The sequence below is a fragment of the Aethalodelphis obliquidens genome, unplaced genomic scaffold, assembly GCF_003676395.1.
Source record: "Aethalodelphis obliquidens isolate GAN/ISIS:26980383/991018 unplaced genomic scaffold, ASM367639v1 scaffold21, whole genome shotgun sequence".
In the NCBI taxonomy this organism is placed as follows: domain Eukaryota; kingdom Metazoa; phylum Chordata; class Mammalia; order Artiodactyla; family Delphinidae; genus Aethalodelphis; species Aethalodelphis obliquidens.
The window spans coordinates 248,374-267,973 of NW_020837965.1; the positions used below are offsets into that span (position 1 = coordinate 248,374).

The following is a 19,600-nucleotide window of genomic DNA, read 5'->3' on the forward strand; positions in this document are numbered from 1 at the left end:
ATACTTCCGGTTTTGAGGTGGCGGCTCAAGCGGCCTGTGACTGGAGAGCTCTGCTCCGGAAGTGCTAACCCCCGGCGAGCCCAGCGGGACGCCAATTACGGTGCAGGGCAGGACTATGGCGGCCCGGCTGGCTAGGATCCGGTGGGGGACTGCTCCTGCCGCTGCCCGGAGGGGCCCGCTGGTCTCCTGCCGGAGGTGGGCCGGCGCCTCGTCAGACACCGTGTACGATGTGGTGGTGTCCGGGGGAGGCCTGGTGGGCGCCGCTATGGCTTGTGCCTTGGGTAAGCGCATCTCCAGGCCGATAGCGGCGGGGAGCGGGGCCGTAGAGGAACGATGAGGACCGTGTGAGCCCTGGCACTGTTTGCCCAAGGTCTAAGCGTTGTAGATCTTGTGGTCCATTCCCTGCCCAGAGGAACCCCAGAACCCCGGGGGCAAACGTTTGTTCCTTCAGGATTCCGAAGGGTCAAAAGCGGGAGGGACTCCTTAGGAGTCCTTCCAAAGCGTGGGGAAACAGACCCGTCCAGGGTTATTTAGTTCTGGACACAGTTGGAAGTAATCAGGCATTGTCTATTGAGCTAGGCTAGGCAGTTTTTTGTTGATGTTGTTTTTTAAGCAGCTTCATTGAGATATAATTTGCATACCATAAAGTTCACCTATTTAAAGCATAGAATTTAATGATTTTTAGCGTAGTCACAGAGTTGTGCAGCCATTGCCACAATAAATTTTAGAACATTTTTATCACCCCCAAAAGGAACCCAAACCCATTAGTAATCACTGCCCATGTCCCCCCAATCTCCTCAGCTCCTGGCAACCACTCATGTACTTTCTATCTCTATAGCTTGGCTTTTTCTGGACATTTCCATAGACATGGAATCTGCTTAATGTTTTCAGAGTTCATCCAGGTTGTAGCATGTGCCAGTACTTCGTTCCTTTTTATGGCTAAGTAATATTTTGTGTGGATATAGCACATTTTGTTTATCAATTCATCAGGTGATGGACGTTTGAGTCGTTTTCACTTTGGGGCTATAACAAATAATGCTACTATCATTTTCTGTACAAGCTTTTGTGTAAGCATATATTTTTGGTTATCTTGGATATATTCCTAGGAGTGGATTTGCAGGGTCATATGGTAAACTCTGTGTTTAACATTTTGAAGAACTGCCTGTGTTCCAGAGTGGCTGCACTATTTTACATTCCCACCAGCAATAAATGAGGGGTCTAATTTCTTTCTTTCTTTTTTTTAGAAAGAAAGGCATTTCTTAATTTTTTTTCATCATTCATTCATTTATTTATTTTTGGCTGCGTTGGGTCTGTTGCTGCACGCGGGCTTTCTCTAGTTGCGGTGAGCAGGGGCTACTCTTCGTTGTGGTGCGCGGGCTTCTCATTGCGGTGTGCGAGCTTCTCATTGAGGTGGCTTCTCTTGTTGCGGAGCACGGACTCTAGGTGCGCAGGCCTCAGTAGTTGTGGCTCGCAGGCTGTAGAGCGCAGGCTCAGTAGTTGTGGCACACAGGCTTAGTTGCTCCTCAGCATGTGGGATCTTCCCAGACCGGAGCTCGAAACCGTGTCCCCTGCATTGGCAAGCGGATTCTTAACCACTGCACCACCAGGGAAGTCCCGAGGGGTCTAATTTCTCCACGTCCTGGACAGCACTGTTACCAGTTTTTCTTACTGGTTATGCTAGTGAGTGTGAGGTGATATCTTCTGGTTTTGATTTGCATTTCCCTAATGACTAATGATGTTGAATATTCTTTCATATGTTTATTGGTCATTTGTATGTCTTTGGAGAAATGTATATTCAGAACCTTTGCCCATTTTTAAACTGGGCTATTTGTCTTTTTATTATTGAGTTGTAAGAGTTTTTTATGTATTCTGGGTACAAGCCCCTTATCAGATAAATGATTTGCAAATATATTCTCCCATTTTGTGGGTTGTTTTTTCACTTTCTTGACGGTGTCCTTTGAAGCACAGAAGTTTTTAATTTTGGTGAAGTCCAGGTTATCAGTCTCTTACCACTTGTGCTATGGTGTCATATCTAAGAAATCATTATCTAACCCAAAGTCACAAAGTTTCGCTCCTGTGTTTTATTCTAAGAGTTTTATACGTTTAGCTCTTACATTTAAGGCTATGATCCACTTTGAGTTAAACATTGTATGCAAGTTAAGGTAAGGACTTTGCTTTTACATGTGTAGTTTAGGCTGCTCCACTGCCTTGTGGGGTAGATAGCTTCATCTTTTATATGAAGAAACGAGGTTAAGTAAGGACCAGAGTCTCACACTAGGCAGAGTCAGAATTTGAACCCAGGCAACCAAATTCTTTTGCTTTTAACAACTGTACGGTGACTTTCAAAAATTGGATTTGAGTTTTCTGGCTTCACAAATTAAAGGTCACTAACAGTGAGAAAGTCTTTTCTGATTTCAGTTCTGGGGTGTTAGTCACATCTTCCCTAGAAAGTTCCTTTTCTAGGAAACTGGTGGGAAGCAGTGCTTTGTATGAGCTAATGGGCTTGAGTCTCAAAGTAATTTTGTAAAACATAGTTATCAGTTATTGAGCACTTGCTATAGATAGGCATCTTTTAAAGTATTTTGCATATATATACATACATATATATGTATGTGTGTGTGTGTGTGTATATATATATATATATATATATATACTTTTTTTGTTTTCTGTGCCAAGTGGCTTTCAGGATCTTAGATCCTGACCAGGGATTGAACCTGGGCCCAGCAGTGAGAGTGCCGAGTCCTAACCACTGGACTGCCAGGGAATTCCCTATATTTTATTTAATTGTCATAATACTCTTGATTTTAGATTGTGCAGGTAAGAAAGTTAAAGCTCAGAAAGGTTAAGTAACTTGCTCTCAAAAGTTGGTAATTAGGAAATACAAATCCTTTTTGAGACTGACAAGACTTTCTGACATATATACCCTTGCTGCCTGACAGCCATTTTGGTTTTACCTATTGGTAAATGGACTATAATGGTGCTTCTCAAGCTTGAGCATGTTTAAGAATCATCTGGGTTTTTTGGTTTGGTTTTGGTTTTAGGCTTTGAGTAACTAAGACAGGGACATAACACATAGGAATTTTGAAATACAAAAGTGCATAGGATATATAGTATAAAGAATGTATAGTAAGACTTCCATTTCTAATTGTTAGCCATCCAATTCTCCTCATAGGCAATCGTTGTTACCAGTCTGTGGAGCATATTTTTAAAATGAGGATTCCAGGTTCCACTTTCAGTGGCTCTGACTCAGTTTGTCCAGGTGGGGCCCAGGAGCCTGTATTTTTAACAAATAATCTCCAGAGATGGATGCAGGAAATCTGAAGACCACACTTTGAGAATGAAAAACACTGGGAAGGCTTAATTGTCTTGTAGTGACTTCACCTCCTAACTTTTTATACAATTTTGTATGATATGTATCTGAAAAATTTTTTTAGTTTTACTAAATTTTTGTTAAAATTTGGTGTTTTGCTATGTTCTTTGCATAACTTTTTTTCCTTCCTATATTGTTCTTTTTCTCATCCCCATTTATCCACATTTCAAGGAGGGAAAGCAGCAATTCTTTTATAAACTTGAAAAATTCTGTATTGTAATTGTTTATTTTTCTGTCTTTTCCTTAGAAGTGTAAATTTTTCTTTTAATTTATTTATTTTTGGCTGCGTTGGGTCTTCGTTGCTGCACACGGGCTTTCTCTAGTTGTGGCGAGCGGGGGCTACTCTTCATTGTGGTGCGCGGGCTTCTCATTGTGGTGGCTTCTCTTGTTGCAGAGCGCAGGCTCTAGCTGCGTGGGCTTCAGTAGTTGCAGCACGCGGGCTCAGTAGTTGTGGTGCACGGACTTAGTTCCTCCGCAGCATGTGGGAGGATCAGGGATCGAACCCGCGTCCCCTGCATTGGCAGGCAGATTCGTAACCACTGTGCCACCAGGGAAGTCCCAAAAGTATAAATTCTTAAAGTCAGGGCTGACTTTAAACAGATACTGACAATACAGAATGCTCTGTATAAGTTTACAAAAGAAAAAGGTCATGGGCCGAGTACACCAGGATGTAAGAATCACTGACTGTAAGTCAGTCAAAACTACCAAGCGTAGGTTTACAAAAGAAACATTCACACTCAAAAGCTCAGAGAATGGGCTTCCCTGGTGGTGCAGTGGGTGAGAGTCTGCCTGCCGATGCAGGGGACATGTACAGGAAGATCCCACATGCCGCAGAGCGGCTGGGCCCGTGAGCCACGGCCGCTGGGCCTGCGCGTCAGGTTTGGAAATCTTTCATTCAATTTATTCAGTGAGCAAGCCTCTGCTTTTTTCCTATAAAATAGATGGAGCTGAACACTGTGAGGAGACTCTGTCCTTGAGCAGGTGCCTGTGGAGTCAAGTAAACTACCTGCTTGGGATTTAGTGCATGCTACTGTCTCCCCTTGATCATCATGGCATGAATCCCAAAGAATATTCTTTGTCAATAGTTTATATGCTGATCAACCTTTATAATTCAACATCCACTTAGTTTTAGACAGCTGCTTTAAAAGTGAAAAATTTCCAGCTGGCTCTTCATATTTCCATATAGGTCAGTTTTTATGTTTTCCTTGATTCTTTTCTTCTTCAAACTCACATTAGTTTATGTTTTATCCTTGAAATACCTATATTTCCATCTCACATTGTTATTTGTAAGTGATATTCTCTAATATTTTTTCTCCAAGCTAGTTTCCTAAAATGTTATATTATTTTTTTATAAATTTTTAAAATGTTTATTTATTTATTTTTGCCCATGTTGGGTCTTCATTGCTGCGTGTGGGCTTTCTCTAGTTGCGGCGAGCAGGGGATACTCGTCATTGCGGTGCGCGGGCTTCTCATTGGGGTGGCTTCTCTTGTTGTGAAGCACAGACTCTAGGCATGCGGGCTTCAGTAGTTGTGGCACGCGGGCTCAGTAGTTGTGGCTCATGGGCTCTAGAGCACAGGCTCAGTAGTTGTGGCGAACGGGCTTAGGTGCTCTGCAGCATGTGGGATCTTCCCGGACCAGGGGTTGAAACCGTGTCCCCTGCATTGGCAGGCGGATTCTTAATCACTGCACGACTAGGAAACCCCTAAAATGTTATATTAAATAGCTAAAAAATAAAATATTGAAAAATGAAATAAAATATTGGACCGGGCTATATTTTATGTGCTTGGAAATCTAATTTTTTAATTTATTTTATTTATTTATTTTTGGCTGTGTTGGGTCTTCGTTGCTGCACGTGGGCTTTCTCTAGTTGTGGCGAGCGGGGACTACTCTTCTTTGAGGTGCACGTACTTCTCCTTGCAGTGGCTTCTCTTGTTGCAAAGCACAGGCCCTAGAGCACATGGGCTTCAGTAGTTGTGGCTCTGTGGCATGTGGGATCTTCCTGGACCAGGGCTTGAACCTGTGTCCCCTGCATTAACAGGTGGATTCTTAACTACTGAGCCACCAGGGAAGTCCCTAATTTTTTTTGACTAAAGGAAATTTATAATATATATAATGTTATACATGCATTTGTAAGTGATGAGCTGACTGTACTATGTCATAAAGCTAGAAACAGTGAAAGCTGGGATTAATATCCAGAGTTTCTGATTTTCTTTTTTTTTTTCTGTGGTGTTTTGATATAACAGCCCAGCTGGACTAGAACAGGCAGTGATCACATCATCTCAATCTGCTGAAAACCCTCCAGTGACTCCTACTGTAGTTGGGATATGGTCCAAATTTCCTGCCAGTGTCTAGAAGGCACTATTTGATCTGTATATTATCTCTCTCTCCAAATTCACCTTGATCCATTCTCTTCCGTAGTCACCGTTAGGCACCGTAGGTCACCCTTCAGTCTCTAGAGCTGCATTGTCCATTATGGTAGCTACCAGTCACACATGACTACCGATCACTTAAAATATGATACCATATTTACCATATTCTAATCTAAATGCATTTGTTCTGTAAGTGTAAAATACATACCACATTTCAAAGGCAGTATAAAAATTAATGTAAAATATCTCAATTTTGTCATTGTTAATATTCATAATGCTATAATTTTGGATATATTAGATAAACTAAAGCAAAATTAACTAATGTAATTAACCACTTTATTTTTACTTTTTAAATGTGTCTTCTAGAAAATTTAAAATTACATGTCACATTATTTTTATTATTTGCATATTCTATTATTTTTAGTGGACAGCATATTTCTAGAACAGACTAAACTTACTTCCATTTCAGAAACTTTTCTTTTTAGTTGTTGTCTCTTCTGAATATTCTCTCACCAGATTTTCTCCTGATTGTTTTGTTTGTTTGTTTTTATTCTTTTTTTTTTTAATTTTATTTTATTTATTTTTTTATACAGCAGGTTCTTATGAGTCATCCATTTTATACACATTAGTGTATACAGGTCAATTCCAATCTCCCAGTTCATCACACCCCCACCCCCACCCACCGCTGCTTCCCCCCTTGGTGTCCATAGGTTTGTTCTCTACATCTGTGTCTCAATTTCTGCCCTGCAAACCGGTTCATCTGTATCATTCTTCTAGGTTTCACATATATGCGTTAATATACGATATTTGTTTTTCTCTTTCTGACTTACTTCACTCTGTATGACAGTCTCTAGATTCATCCACATCTCTACAAATGACCCAATTTCGTTCCTTTCTATGGCTGAGTAATATTCCATTGTATATATATACCACATCTTCTTTATTCATCAGTTGATGGGCATTTAGGTTGCTTCCATGACCTGGGTATTGTAAATAGTGCAGCAATGAACACTGGGGTGCATGTGGGGTTTTTTTTGTTTTTTTTTTTGCGGTACGCGGACCTCTCACTGTTGTGGCCTCTCCCATTGCGGAGCACAGGCTCCGGACGTGCAGGCTCGGTGGCCAAAGCTCATGGGCCTAGCTGCTCCGCGGCATGTGGGATCTTCCCAAACCGGGGCACGAACCCGTGTCCCCTGCATCGGCAGGTAGACTCTCAACCACTGCGCCACCAGGGAAGCCCCCTCCAGCTTTCTTTTGATTTCCATTTGCATGGAAGATCTTTCTCCATCCCCTCACTTTCAGTCTGAATGTGTCCCTAGGTCTGAAGTGGGTCTCTTGTAGACAGCATATTTATGGGTCTTGTTTTTGTATGCATTCAGCAAGCCTGTGTCTTTTTGGTTGGAGCATTTAATTCATTCATGTTTAAGGTAATTATTGATATATATGTTCCTATTATCATTTTCTTTATTGTTTTGGGTTTGTTTCTGTAGGTCCTTTTCTTCTCTTGTGTTTCCCACTTAGAGAAGTTCCTTTAGCATTTGTTGGTTTGGTGGTGCTGAATTCTCTTAGCTTTTGCTTGTCTGTAAAGCTTTTGCTTGTCTGTAAAGCTTTTGATTTCTCCCTCAAATCTGAATGAGATCCTTGTGGGGTAGAGTAATCTTGGTTGTAGTTTCTTCCCTTTCATCACTTTAAGTATATCATGCCACTCCCTTCTGGCTTGTAGAGTTTCTGCTGAAAAATCAGCTGTTAACCTTACGGGAGTTCCCTTGTATGTTATTTGTTGTTTTTCCATTGCTGCTTTCAATAATTTTTCTTTGTCTTTAATTTTTGTCAGTTTGATTACTATGTGACTTGGCGTGTTTCTCCTTGGGTTTATCCTGTATGGGACTCTGCACTTCCTAGACTTGGGTGGCTCCTTCCTTTCCCATGTTAGGGAAGTTTTCGACTATAATCTCTTCAAATATTTTCTCAGGTCCTTTCTCTCTCTCTTCTCCTTCTGGGACCCCTATAATGCGAATGTTGCTGCATTTAATATTGTCCCAGAGGTCTCTTAGGCTGTCTGCATTTCTTTTCATTCTTTTTTCTTTATTCTGTTCGGCAGAAGTGAATTCCACCATTTTGTCTTCCAGGTTCTTCTGCCTCAGTTATTCTGCTATTGATTCCTTCTAGTGTAGTTTTCATTTCAGTTATTGTATTGTTCATCTCTGTTTGTTTGTTCTTTAATTCTTCTAGGTCTTTGTTAAACATTTCTTGCATCTTTTCGACCTTTGCCTCCATTCTTTTTCCGAGGTCCTGGATCATCTTCACTATCATTATTCTGAATTCTTTTTCTGGAAGCTTGCCTATCTCCACTTCATTTAGTTGTTTTTCTGGGGTTTTATCTTGTTCCTTCATCTGGTACATAGCCCTCTGCCTTTTCATCTTGTCTGTCTTTCTGTGAATGTGGTTTTTGTTCCACAGGCTGCAGGGTTGTAGTTCTTCTTGCTTCTGCTCTGTGCCTTCTGGTGGATGAGGCTGTCTAAGAGGCTTGTGCAAGTTTCTTGATGGGAGGGACTGGTGGTGGGTAGAGCTGGCTGTTGCTTTGGTGGGCAGAGCTCAGTAAAACTTTAATCTGCTTGTCTGCTGATGGGTGCGGCTGGGTTCCCTCCCTGCTGGTTGTTTGGCCTGAGGTGACCCAACACTGGAGCCTACCTGGGCTCTTTGGTGGGGCTAATGGCGGACTCTGGGAGGGTTCACGCCAAGGAGTACTTCCCAGAACTTCTGCTGCCAGTGTCCTTGTCCTCACAGTGAGACACAGCCACCCCCCGCCTCTGCAGGAGACCTTCCAACACTAGCAGGTAGGTCTGGTTCAGTCTCCAGACCTACCTATGGGGTCACTGCTCCTTCCCCTTGGTCCCGATGCGCACACTACTTTGTGTGTGCCCTCCAAGAGTGGAGTCTCTGTTTCCTCCAGTCCTGTCGAAGTCCTGCAGTCAAATCCCGCTAGCCTTCAAAGTCTGATTCTCTAGGAATTCCTCCTCCCATTTCCGGACCCCCAGGTTGGGAAGCCTGACATGGGGCTCAGACCCTTCACTCCAGTGGGTGGACTTGTGGTATAAGTGTTCTCCAGTTTGTGAGTCACCCACCCAGCAGTTACGGGATTTGATTTTATTGTGATTGCACCCCTCCTACCATCTCATTGTGGCTTCTCCTTTGTCTTTGGATATGGGGTATCTTTTTTGGTGAGTTCCAGTGTCTTCCTGTCAATGACTGTTCAGCAGTTAGTTGTGATTCTGTTGTTCTTACAAGAGGGAGTGAGAGCACGTCCTTCTACTCCGCCATCTTGAACCAATCTCCCTCCTGATTGTTTTTCTGATTTTCTTAAATAAGAAGGAACTTTCCTTTAAAGGAAGTTAAATGGTGAAGAAACAAGTGTCCATATAAGATTACATGTATTTGAATCCTTAGTCTTGTCTCCAATAGGTTCTATTTGGGTGGAATTATATAAGTTACTCACAATTTCTGTACATTGGTTTTTCTCATCTCTAAAATTAGAGCAAAATAGCTTTTCTTTCTTCATAAAATTGTGGTATGGATTATATCAGATGATACTACAGTAAATCACATATAATTGTACCTGGCATATAAGTGTTAATAAACATTAGCAGTGATGATGATAATGATAATAGTGATTCTATGGAACTTTGCTTATAGATATACAGGAAAAAAGTAAACATTATTAATATAATAACCTACTGTTATTCATAAAAGAGTGACAGGTTATTAATTTATGGTTCTAGGTTGTTATTTGATAAATCAAAATTAACTTGGATTCTATATAGAGTGAAGTGATTTCAAGGTTAAAATTTAGATAGTCACCTACAATTTATAATTTCATTTAATTCAATAGCTAAGTCATATATATGTTTGTGCTTTTAACTGTAATGGTATTATAGCCTAAAATAGATATTTTTATAATTTTTCTACTTCTACTCACCAGGGCAAATATAGGATGGAAATCTAACTGTTTTCTTATATATTTCCTGGTTTCTCATTTAACAAAAATGTCTGTTAAGACATTATCTATTTTATGGATTGAGGAGATAACAGCAGTTTGCTGCTGGGGACGTACAGCGATAGGAAAAGAAATGATTCCTGGCCTCCAAGGAATTTAGAATCTAGCAAAGGAAAAAGATTTGTAAATAACTAACAGAAGGAAGAATGAAATGAAAGCTACCCTAGAGGAGCAAGCAACTGACCTATCCTGGGGGTGGAGGTGTGCGGGTGTGGTACTAAGAGGACTGCTGGGGAGGTGAGGCTTCAGGGAGTAGGAGCCGTAGGGAGCTGGTGGCAGGCAGCATTCGGTTGCAGTGGCTTCTGTTAGATCAAAGCCTAGAGATGTGATGGACCAGAAAGTAGTCCTGTCTGCAGGCACGGTGCTGCCGCACGACAGGGAACGCCATGCTGACCTGGTGGGTTCAGCGCAGTTCACTCCTTTTTGACTGGAGCCAGCCTTGATTTTCACACTTTCTTTGTTGTATGTAATAATAGTGCCTTTCTTCTCATTTAGATTCCAAAATAAAAAGAGGGGTCAGGGTCTTTGGGGTTTCTCTCATCGTTACTAAGTAAAACCTGCAGTGTTTCTTCTCTGGTAAATTCTGTCACATGCAACTCACTGCTTATCTTTTCCCTGCACTGTTCTCTGAGACACTGTGGAAGGACTTGTGTTTGTGCTGCAGTGACCCAGTAACAGAGTCTCCAAGTCCTCTTTTTACTTCACTATACAGATGTTTTAGGACCAGATTTTTAGGCACAGTTGATGTTATTTTTTGGCCCCCTTTTCTTTCACAAGCTCTTTATCTTTGACTTAATCTTGAGGCCACAATGAATTTTGTTTATTAACCCCATTTTTCTGTTGAACAGGATTTGTAATTTTTAGTGACTTAATACTTTGTAGATTGTAAATATCTGGTGTCTAAATACTACAGCCTTCCTTTCTTCATTTTTCCTTTCTAGGACAGTCTATTCACTTGCTATGGGTTTTGCCATTATTTGTGTCTTTGCACATGGCAGGTGTTAGACTGTCTAGAGAGGCCTTACCACCATGGGCAGGGTGCTTTGCATGACTGAAATGGTAGTATGCGTTATTGCTTAGTACTCCACATGATGTTTTCCTTTTTATGTGTGTAAGAAATTTGTATCCTGAGGGCTAAGGGATTAGTTAATATGTTGCTTCTCTTGGAAATGAGAAAGAGAATAAATTCTGATTTTCCTAAAATGATATAACATTTTGTTCTTTTTTTTTTTTAGGATATGATATTCACTTTTGTGACAAGAAAATCCTGTTGCTAGAAGCAGGTCCAAAGAAAGTACTGGGGAAATTGCCAGAAACTTACAGCAACAGGGTCAGCTCCATTTCCCCTGGCTCCGCAACCCTTCTCAGTAGTGAGTAGAAGATCCTCTGTCGTAGAACCAATCTCCTGTCTCTCTTGACTTTCCAGTGTGTCCCATAGAGCAGAGTCAGCAGAGCATCTGGCGAGGAGGGAACTCACTGAGATGGGTGGGAAGAGGAGGGTGGGGTTGGTAAGTCTAGTACATAGTCGAAGATGAGGACCCCTGGAATTGTTCGTGTGTCAACTCGCAGTCTGAGGAAGACACCTCTGGGACGTGTGGCTCCATGTAGACATCATTTGTGATGTTGGGTCATTATGAATTGGTGGAATTGAAACTATATGAACTAATTACGATCATTCGCTTCTAGTAACAGCATACTCTTCATTTCCAGAGTCAGCCCTATAGGGGGCTGGGGAGCCTGAATGCTAAGTGCTCGTAGGGTGTAGGTGGATGTGTACACCTGGAACCAGTTAGCAAATTATCTTAAGGTCTTTGTCTAATGTTACTCCCTCAAGCCATCCTATCTAGAAACACCCCATCTAAAATTAAACTCTTGCATGACTCTCTAGCTCCTTATACTGCTTTATTTTTCTTTATAACACTACCTGACATTTTATTATGAATTTTTTTTTAATTGTCTATCTCTCCAACTAGAATGTCAGCTGCTGAAGGGCAGAGATTTGTCTGTTTGGTTTCCCGCTTTATGCTCAGTACCTAGAAGTGTATCTGGCACATAGTAAGTGCTCAATAAATATTTCCTCAATGAATGAATCGGTTTAGTGCTCTGGAATTAAGCAAAAAATAGTCTTTATCCAGGGAGTTTGTATCCTCAATAGGATGATGAAGGAAAAGAAAATACGGATTTGGTTTATTTCCCCCACTTTATTATTTCCCCCACTTTAATGTGATTTGACCTTTGATCATGAAAGCTGGGTCTTTTTCATGCTGTATATTCTGAACTGGGGAACAGAGTAGCTTAGCTCCTAGCATCAAACAGGATAGAAGTGCAGAGTATTTCCCTATTATTGGAGAACACTGAAAACAACCTCTTACTTAACAGGAAGGAGAGAGAAAGGGGAACCCAGGAGGGATGCCAGTCCCATCAGGTTGCTTTGGTCTATATATAACTCCTTTCTTTTGTAGGTTTTGGTGCCTGGGACCACATCTGCAACATGAGATACAGAGCCTTTCGTCGAATGCAGGTGCCTCCTTTATCACCTTTGGCTTATCTTGGTTTATCTTGAGTTAAGATATTGGAGTTCACATTCTCCAGGTTTTCTGTAAATGTGGGAGGAATTCAGACAGAGTTTACACTCAGTCAAAGGAAGTAGGAGGGAAGCATTCATGAGAGAATTTTCTTCCCACCTTATACTTCCCGCCAGAGGGACTGACAAACTGTGGTTTTCCTGCTTCAATCAATGCTCAGTTTGACTGGAGTAATATTTCCTTTTCCTTGGGTTGTAATACAACTTTCCCTTTGTGTTTTCAGGTGTGGGATGCCTGCTCAGAAGCTCTGATAATGTTCGATAAGGATAATCTAGATGACATGGGCTGTATAGTGGAGAACAATGTCATCATGCATGCTCTCACTAAGCAGCTGGAGGCTGTGTCAGGTGAGGTATCTATCTCTTCCATCTTCCACTCACTTTCTGGAAGATGAACTAAGAGTTATTCTGGGACTTACTGGAAGGATCCCTTCTACAGATACTGATGTCCACCATAAAGAAGCCCTCTAACAGTTATCTCAGGGATGTTCTTTCTCTTTCTCTTTTTTTTTTAAACAGCTTTATTCAGGTATAACTTACATACCAATAATTCACTGATTTTAAGTGTACAATTCAGTGATTTTTCAATCTATTTATAGAGTTGTGCCACCATCACCACAATATGATTATAGAACATTCCTATTACTCAGAAGTAAACCTTGTACCTGTTTACAGTCATTCCCCATTCCCACTCCTAGCCCCTGGCACCACTAATCTACTTTCTGTTTTTTGAGATTTGCCTATTCTGGACATTTCATGTAGATAGAATGATACAATATGTATTTTTTAATGTCTGACTTCTCTCACTAAATGCATTTTTGAGACTCATTCATGTTGTAGTATGTATCAGTACTCCAGTCTTTTTTACTGCCCAGTAGTATTTCATTGTGTGGACATTTTGGGTTGTTTCCACTTTTTGATGATTGTGAATAAAGCTATGAATATTTATGGACAAGGTTTTGTGTGGACATGTTTCATTTCTGCTGGGTGGATACTTAGGAGTAGAATTGCTGGGTCATGTAATAATTCTATGTTTAACATTTTCATAAACTGCCAAACTTTAAAGAGGCTCTACCATGTCCCTTTCCCACCAACAATATATAAGGGTTCCAATTTCTCCACCAACACTTTATTCCCCTCAACCTTTTTTTTTTAATAGCCGTCCTGGTAACTGAGGTGGTATTTCACTGTAGTTTTTTTGTTTATTTTGTTTGGCCACACCACACAGCACGCGGGATCTCAGTTCCCCGACCAGGGAGTGAACCTGTGCCCCCTGCATTGGGAGCACAGAATCTTAACCACTATACTGCCAGGGAAGTCCCATCTCGTAGTTTTGATTGTATTTACCTGATGACTAATAATGTTGAGTGTCTTTTCATGTACTTGTTGGCTATTTGTATATCTGTGTTTTTTTTTTGGCTGTATCGGGTCTTAGTTGTGGCATGTGGGATCTTTCGTTGCGGTGCTCAGGCTTCTCTCTAGTTGTGGTGTGTGGGCTTAGTTGCCCCATGGCTTGTGGGATCTTAGTTCCCCGACCAGAGATCGAACCTGCGTCCCCTGCATTGGAAGGTGGATTCTTAAACACTGGACCACGAGGGAAGTCCCTATTTGTATATCTTCTTTGGAGAAGTGTCTGTTTAAAATCTTTTGCTCATTTTAAAACTAGATTGTCTTTCTTTTTATTTATTTGTTTTTAAAATTTTTTTTGGCTGTGTTGGGTCTTCGTTGCTGTGCACGGGCTTTCTCTGGTTGCAGCGAGCAGGAGCTACTGTTCATTGCAGTCCATGGACTTCTCATTGCGGTGGCTTCTCTTGTTGCGGAGCACGGGTTCTAGGTGCACAGGCTTCAGTAGTTGTGGCGTGTGGGCTCTAGAGTGCAGGCTCAGTAGTTGTGGTGCACCGACTTAGCTGCTCCGCGGCATGTGGGATCTTCCCGGACCAGGGATTGAACCCATGTCCCCTGCATTGGCAGGCGGATTCTTAACCACTGCGCCACCAGGGAGGTCCTAAAGATAATTTAGATCTAATAGTCACTTAGAAACATGTCCCATAATATATTGGTGAAAAAAAGTGTGTGTCATATGATCCCACTTGTGTGTGTGAGTATGTGTGTGGGGTGTGTGTGCATATACACACATAGGAAATTGTTTGGAAAGCTATACAACAAAGCTTTAACTAGCTGTCTCTGAGTGGTATGATTAAAGGTGATTTTTTTCCCCCCTTTTTAAACCTTTCTTTGTGGTTCAGACTTTTACACAAAGTAAAAGTAGTAAGCATGTACTTCTTATGATCAGAAAAGTAAAATGACTTCCAGTGGGAAGAAAAATCTTATGAAATCTAGAACTTGTTTGAGTCTGTGGTATTCCCCACCCTATTTGCTTTGAAAACACATGTGGATTCTTGTAGGCATAGAGTGAAACTGGAGCAGGATCATGAAGATGGGAAGAGTGCCTCATGCAGGTGACAGTTCAGTGAGAGCTTACTTTTTTTTGTCCTTGTTTTCCTCACACTGATTCATCCCTGTGGCCTCTGTCATTTATTAGCTCTTAGACCATAGCATAGATCACATGAGTTATTTTTGAGATCTTTACTCTTCTTGTTTAGGAGTAAATGATAAGATAAAGATAAGCTGTCTTGGGACTTTGCTTTAGTTTTTTCCTCAGCCTGTGGGCCAACTGTCTAATGTTTTGTTTTTTCTCTTTTGACCTCCCTAGACCGAGTGACCGTTCTCTACAAGAGCAAAGCAGTCAGCTATACCTGGCCTTATCCATTTTCTATGGCAGACTCCAGCCCTTGGGTTCATATTACCCTAGGTGATGGCAGCATCCTCCAGACCAAATTGTTGGTAGTTGAAGATTCTTATTTTGCCAGGGGTCTCGCATATCCACATCTTGTTAGATTCTAGGGTCTCTAGTTTTAGATCTAAGCTATAGTTAAAAGTTAATTTTAGGCAAAACTTTTGGTTATAAGGACCCATACCCACTCAAACCAGCTCCAGTTAAGATGGTTCTGTTGTAAATCCTGTACAGGACGCAATCTCTTGGACCATCATAGGTCTTGAAATAAAGGATAGCTGGCCTTACAGGGACAGGAATCAGAGGGTCAGAAATTGAGGCTGTTCCTTCCCTCTCAGGAGTCCTGTAGTCGTTCATCTCCTTGCATCTCCCATTTTTTTCTCTTTCTGCTCATCAGCTTCCCCTTTTCCATGGCAGCCGTTCCCAACCTTACTTCAGGATTCTTCAACTCTAGCGCCTGCCTTATTGCTTTCTAGTTCAAATATCAAGAGACTTTGGCTCAGTTTAACCTACGGCTGGCACCTCTTGGATCAGATGTCCAGCTTTGGTCTGTTAATTGAAGCTGGGATCGCATATGTAGGGCTACCCCTCTTGGGGCTGGGAGTGAGGCAGGCATGATAAAGAGTTACCTGCCACAGACGGGCTTGCCACCAGTGGGAACTAGAGAAAACTTTTAGGAGGCAGAGACAAACTTCTGGAACAGTTTCGTTAATTAAAAGGTTTTAAGACTCAGCAGGCTCTTGTCTCCATGCAGATTGGTGCAGATGGCCACAACTCAGGCGTACGGCAGGCCGCTGGAATCCAAAACGTTAGCTGGAACTATGACCAGTCCGCTGTTGTGGCTACTCTGCATTTATCGGAGGTAAGATCCTGAGCCCACCATCTGGGGGCCTTGCTCGGGTTTAACTGGTACTGGGGAGATATGGGGATATATGTATATCTATAGCTGAGTCACTGTGTTATAAAGCAGAAACTAACACACCATTGTAAAGCAATTACACTCCAATAAAGATGTTAAAAAAATAAAAAATAAAATACATATAGATATCTTATGACCTAGGAAAAAAAACAATAATAATTGGTACTGGGTACTTCTTACAAGAACTCTTCTCCTTTCCGTTGTAGGCCACAGAAAACAATGTAGCTTGGCAGAGATTCCTCCCCTCTGGGCCCATTGCTCTGCTTCCGGTAAGAAGTCCTTCTGGCTAGTCTGCTTAAACATGTCAAGCCTTCCTCTTTTAGAACTTCATTTTCTCTCAGCCTTTTTCTGGTTTCAAGGGAATATGCCCAGGCTAGCTTTGTTACCCCTTCTTGTCTTTCTTCGTGCTTGAGAGCTCTTAAGAACAGAGGTTTTAGCCCTTGGTATTGATGTTCTTTTGACACAGCTCTCAGACACTTTGAGTTCCTTGGTTTGGTCCACATCCCATGAACATGCAGCAGAGCTGGTCAGCATGGATGAGGAAAAGTTTGTGGATGCCGTTAACTCTGCCTTTGTGAGTATCACCAGCTGACGATATGTTGCTGGGATAGATACAGAAAGGTGGTTTTGAGTAAGAAAAGAGGAACAACCAACCAGCTGCCCCTTTGAACCTGTAACGCTTGATGTGGAGTATGTGGAGGAGGGGACTCAGGAAAATGTACAACAAAGAAATTAATTAGTGTGCTCTTCTGAGGGTTGAGGGCTGCTGCTATGCTGACTGAAACAGCTGCCTGGGTGGTAGTTACTTGGATAAGTAACTTTTTTTGAAGCTGTAATACTTTGATAATTTTTAACAGATGCCAAGTACCTGAACCATTGAAGCCTGATTCATCAGAAGTGTTTCTGGGGAGGGGCTGAGCACATTTCCATAGTGAGCTTAAGAGTAAGCTTTGTAGAGAGATATGGGTTCAATATTGGTTCTACCTGTTAATCTCCTGAAAAATGGAAATAGTATCACCAACCTCTTAGGGTTTAATAGTAATAAAAGTCTAAAGACTTAGAAAGAGAGAATTTATGTAAAATGCTTGGAACATACCTAGTACATTATAGGGTACTCAACAAATGGTAATTATTACTGGAGTAGACATAGCCTTTAGATAATACAGACACCAATATTTTTGGAGTTCAAATGTCACATTATCTGAATTCACTAATGATAATGATCGATAACATTTATCCAGCACTTACTATGTGCCAGGTACAGGTGAAGAGTTTTTTAAACATGTATTTATGTATTTAATTCAGTGAACCATTGAGGTAGGTACTATTATCCTGCTCACTTAGAGATAGGTAACTTGCCTGAGGTCATACAGCTGGCGGCAAAGCTGGGTTCTGAAATCAGGCTGGCCCTTGAGCCTATCCTTTTAACCACCAAACTCTACTGCCTTGCTAATGACTTCACACTGGTTTACAGTGAAGAACTTAAGCGCCCCTGCTCTGTAGTAACAACAAGAATAAAAAGAACTGAACGCACTGAAGTGGCTTCCAAGATAAATGGTGACCCTTTATGGGTCATTTAGTAGATATTCCTGGCATAGGCCTTTGCAGTACATTCATTCAGCAGGAGTTATGAGTGCTTCTATATAGAAGGCTTTGGAGTTGGACAAATGAGACATAGTCCCTGATTTCAGGAAGCTCAGTCAAGTGAGGGAGAAAGATACAGAAATGACAGTTTTGATACAGTGGTGGAGTATGCATAGGATACTGTGGGAGCATGGAGGAGAAAGACACAGAAGGTTTGGAGGGAGGTTTACAAAAAGAGGTGACAGCTTCTGCATGCTCTGAGGTGTTATCCTGGTGAACTAGAAGTGGGAGGACATTCTAAGTAGAGGGGTGTGTGGAGGCAAGAGCATGTTGTAGAGTGAGCTACTTTGTGGCTGGCATGTGCATTTTGAGGGTAGGATTAGTGAAAGGTGAGGCTCAGAGGTAGGTAGGGGCAGCTCATGAGCAGTCTGGCTTGATCCTAAAGCCTGTGGGGAGTGATGAGAAGTTGCATTTTGCATTTGTTTGAGGGACTTGTCACTTTAGTGACACAAATCAGTTTAGGTGTGTTAGGTACCACTACCCTTGGCTGTGGTTATAAAATGGTTGCCTTGTTGAATTTTTAATTCCCTGCTGGAGTCGCTGATGAAATTTCACTTTGTTTTGTGGCTGGTGCTACTCAGTGGAGTGATGCCAACCACACAGACTTCATCGACTCGGCTGGCTCCATGCTGCAGTATGCGGTCGCCTTTCTGAAGCCCACTAAGATCTCAGCTCGCCAGCTGCCCCCAAGTGTAGCCAGGGTGGATGCCAAAAGCCGAATACTGTTTCCTCTTGGGTTGGGACATGCTGCTGAGTACGTCCGGCCTCGGCTGGCACTCATTGGGTAAGATAATAACAGAGCAGGGCCACTCCTTTTCACTCTGCGCTGGAGGCTACACCTGAACTCTGCTTTATCCTTAGGGATGCAGCCCACAGAGTCCACCCACTTGCAGGACAAGGTGCCAACATGGGCTTTGGGGATATCTCCAGCTTGCTGCATCACCTCAGGACTGCAGCCTTCAATGGGAAAGACTTAGGTAAGGATTCAAGTACCTTAGAGAGGTATCCCAAGGTCCTATAATACGGGAAGATCAGGTAAATGGCCCTCAGTAGCTAGATGTAGCAGACATAAATGTATCTGGTTTGCTAGGAAGGAAAACTTCACTACTGAATTAGGGATTTAACCTTTCCTTTTCCCTTCAGGCTCCATGAGTCACCTCACAGCTTATGAAACAGACAGACAGCGTCACAACACTGCTCTTCTGGCTGCTACTGACCTACTAAAACGGCTGTATTCTACCAGTGCCGCCCCACTGGTGCTGCTCAGGACGTGGGGCTTGCAGGCTACAAATGCAGTGTCTCCGCTCAAAGTAAGAGAGTTCTCCCAGATCTCCAAGAGTCTTGCTCACTGAGGAATGACTTCGCCAGTGACTTGGTTTCTTTAATTTTCTCGGCTGTAAAATTATCATCTTTATCTGAATACCTTCCCCCGTGGTTATGAGCAGAAATATCCCTTCCGAGGTTTTTGGTGCCAGGGCCCACATCTAAGCAGTACCTTTATATAAGGGCTTAAAATAGTGAATAGGGGCTTGTAAAGATAAAGATGCTTAAACTCCTTTTGCTGCTTCGCCAGCTTCTTTCCTGAGAAACTTGCATTAAAAGACACTTTGGAGGGACTCAGGAGGAGAATCTGGGACTTTCGCCAAATGTTTGCTTTAATCACTTTAGATATTTTAAAGTATTATCTTCACCTGCCCACATACTTTACAATGTCAGAGTATCACTCACTTTGTTTCATTTTTTCCTCCAGGAACAGATTATGGCCTTTGCAAGCAAATGAATGCTCCTCTTCTGGATCTTTTCCCAAGACCACCACGTATTTTCAAGATTTAATTTAATAAATTTACATTAGAATTCTGCAGTCT

General features: G+C 41.9%; 1 protein-coding gene across 2 annotated transcripts; it reads left to right on the plus strand.

Annotated features, from left to right (window-relative positions):
• The first annotated feature begins 93 nt into the window (after positions 1 to 93).
• COQ6 (coenzyme Q6, monooxygenase) lies at positions 94 to 19,596 on the plus strand. Of its 2 annotated transcripts, XM_027119966.1 has the most exons (12): positions 95 to 281; positions 11,030 to 11,164; positions 12,257 to 12,315; positions 12,603 to 12,726; positions 15,092 to 15,222; positions 15,927 to 16,034; positions 16,298 to 16,360; positions 16,558 to 16,665; positions 18,317 to 18,519; positions 18,597 to 18,712; positions 18,879 to 19,045; positions 19,486 to 19,596. In XM_027119966.1, the coding sequence occupies exons 1-12, from the start codon at positions 116 to 118 to the stop codon at positions 19,513 to 19,515; spliced, it is 1,410 nt and encodes a 469-aa protein (XP_026975767.1). In that variant the 5' UTR covers positions 95 to 115; the 3' UTR covers positions 19,516 to 19,596. The 2 variants fall into 2 exon arrangements, with proteins under 2 accessions (XP_026975768.1, XP_026975767.1); XM_027119967.1 differs by lacking the exon at positions 16,558 to 16,665 and having other exon boundaries at positions 94 to 281.
• Positions 19,597 to 19,600: the final 4 nt, after the last annotated feature.